Here is a 2,326-nt window from a genome sequence, read left to right as displayed (position 1 = left end):
TCCACAGAGTTATGGGACCGGAGGGTCCCACCGAGACACATTGAATAGCGGGTCAAACAGAGTTATAGCCTCGAGTGGCTAATATGTGTTGAGTGTGGTATTTTGAGGAACTCACTAAGCTTCGTGCTTACCGTGTTATGTGTTATGTGCTTCGGGTTTTCTTCTCAAGATCGCGGGACGGCACCGACTTGATTGTACACACCAGAGAAAGAGTTAGGAGGATCTTGGATTACCATTTTATTAAACATGGAGCTATGTTTTGTGATTTTAATAGATGATTTTTTCTGAAATATGTATTGAGAATTATATGTTTTCGAAAGAAAAATTGTTTTGAAATTTACGATGTTACAGTATGATTCCATTAGAGGCATTACATTTGTGGTGCTAGGCTTCCAAGAAGATCAAGTTCAAGAGGATTATCAATTGTTTACTATAACAATTGAAAGGTATGTAACTCTTAAACCCTAGTTAGTTATTTTCGAAAATAGCCTATCTCCTCTAGGGTTCTTGTTTGCAATTCAAAGTTATATGTTCAATAGTTAAAACATAGATCCAAAGTAGGTTGCATGTGAACATAGGAATTGTTTTCTAGTTTATTTGTTTTACCTAAAATCCAAAAAAATGTGATCCACCTTCTCTTCTGCGTTCCCGCACTGTTGACAAATGTTTGAGTCCACCATCACCGCTCTTTTGATAAGTTCCACTACAGCTAGTATTCGCCCTAATCTAGCCCTCCATATGAAGCTCGTTACTTTTAAAGGCACCTGTTTAACCCATAAGAATTTTCCAATGCCTACCGGTTCCTGAGTTTGCAATCTAACTCTCAATGCTTTGACGTTAAACTCACCATCAGTCGTGAGGCCACACGACCAAGTTACACCATGTGGCTGCACATTCTTTTTAATCACCTGATCAATTGAAACTCCTTTTTTCTCTAGGTCTTTCTTTGCACCAGTAATGTTTTTCCAAGTTCCTGTCAATGTTTTTTTGAATAATATTCATCTGGTTTGTTTTGAATATTATGTATACCTTTAATAACTTTTGCCCATAATGCCCTTTGTTCCACTCTTAATCTCCAAAACCATTTTACAATAAGGGAAGTATTTAGTGCTTTTAAGGAACCCACCCCCAAACCACCTAGCTTCTTATCCGCTATTACCTTCTCCCATGTAACCCAATGGATTTTTGTTTGCTCCTCTGACCCCCCCCATAAGAATCGACGTCTAATTTTCTCCAGTGTATTGATTACTCTTTCGGGTGCTACAAATAGTGATAGAAAGTATTCTGAGAGGTTCCCCATTACCGATTTAATGAGCGTTAATCGTCCCCCGAATGAAAGTGATTTTGCTTTCCAAATTGACAATTTTCCATGAAATCTATCCACCATCGGTTTCCAATGCTTCTTCAATTTCATGTTGCCTCCCACAGGTACGCCTAAGTAATTGAACGGTAGGGTGGATGGGTCGCTTCCGAGAGGCCTTGCCCAACACGCAACTTCAGTTGTATGTGCACCAATACCATAAACATTTGATTTGTTAAAGTTTACCTTTAAGCCCGACGATACGTGAAAGCAACGTAAGACCCTAGCCAAGTTCTTGATATTTTGTTCGGACCACTCTCCGATGAACAATGCGTCGTCGGCGTACCATAAATGAGTGATCATCGGACCACCATGTGGCATCTGAACACCTTTGAACACCCCATTAATGCAAGATGCTTTTATTGCCACACTTAGACCTTCCATTGCTGCAATAAACAGAAACGGCGAATACGGGTCCCCTTGACGGACCCCTTTTGAGGTACTAAACTCATCCGTTGGGTTTCCGTTGACTAGGACAGAAGCTTTCGCTGAATTACGGCATCCGCGGATCCACATCCTCCATTTTCCCCCAAATCCCATTTGTTGTAAATTTGAGTCTAAAAAGTCCCACTTTATTATGTCAAACGCCTTTCGAAATCTGCTTTAAATAAGAGAATTTTTTATTTTGATTTCTTCGCCCATGCGCATACTTCGTTTACCACCAACGGTCCGTCTAATATATTCCTGCCCTCAACATATGCCGATTGTACCTCGTCGATGCAATGACCCATCACTTTTTTGATTCTTACCGCCAATATTTTTGCAATAATTTTGTACATACAACCGATTAGGCTTATCGGTGTGTAATCACTAAGAAGAAACGGGTCTTTGACTTTGGCGATTAGGGAGATAAATGAGGAATTACATGAGGAATCCAAAATTCCGTGTCTTTCAAAGTATTTGACCACCGCCGCTATATCTCCCAACAGAACCTCCCAATATTTTTTGATGAATTGAAATGAGAAA

General features: G+C 39.9%; 1 protein-coding gene across 1 annotated transcript; it reads right to left on the bottom strand.

Moving 5' to 3' along the window:
• Nucleotides 1-602: 602 nt before the first annotated feature.
• Nucleotides 603-1,900, bottom strand: LOC111877058 (uncharacterized). The gene is made up of 2 exons (XM_023873602.1): nucleotides 1,030-1,900; nucleotides 603-973 (listed from the first exon to the last, which is right to left on the bottom strand). The coding sequence occupies exons 1-2, from the start codon at nucleotides 1,898-1,900 to the stop codon at nucleotides 603-605; spliced, it is 1,242 nt and encodes a 413-aa protein (XP_023729370.1).
• Nucleotides 1,901-2,326: the final 426 nt, after the last annotated feature.

The sequence above is a fragment of the Lactuca sativa genome, chromosome 3 (genome assembly GCF_002870075.4).
Source record: "Lactuca sativa cultivar Salinas chromosome 3, Lsat_Salinas_v11, whole genome shotgun sequence".
Classification (NCBI taxonomy): Eukaryota; Viridiplantae; Streptophyta; class Magnoliopsida; order Asterales; family Asteraceae; genus Lactuca; species Lactuca sativa.
The sequence above is the reverse complement of the archived record's forward strand: the minus strand, read 5'-3'. Positions and strand labels throughout refer to the sequence as shown.

Coding starts and splice junctions, on each gene's coding strand:
- LOC111877058 (XM_023873602.1), bottom strand. CDS start 1,900: ATGGGATTTGGGGGAAAATGGAGGATGTGGATCCGCGGATGCCGTAAT. Junction 974..1,029: donor ATGGGCAAAAGTTATTAAAG/GTATACATAATA, acceptor AAACATTGACAG/GAACTTGGAAAAACATTACT.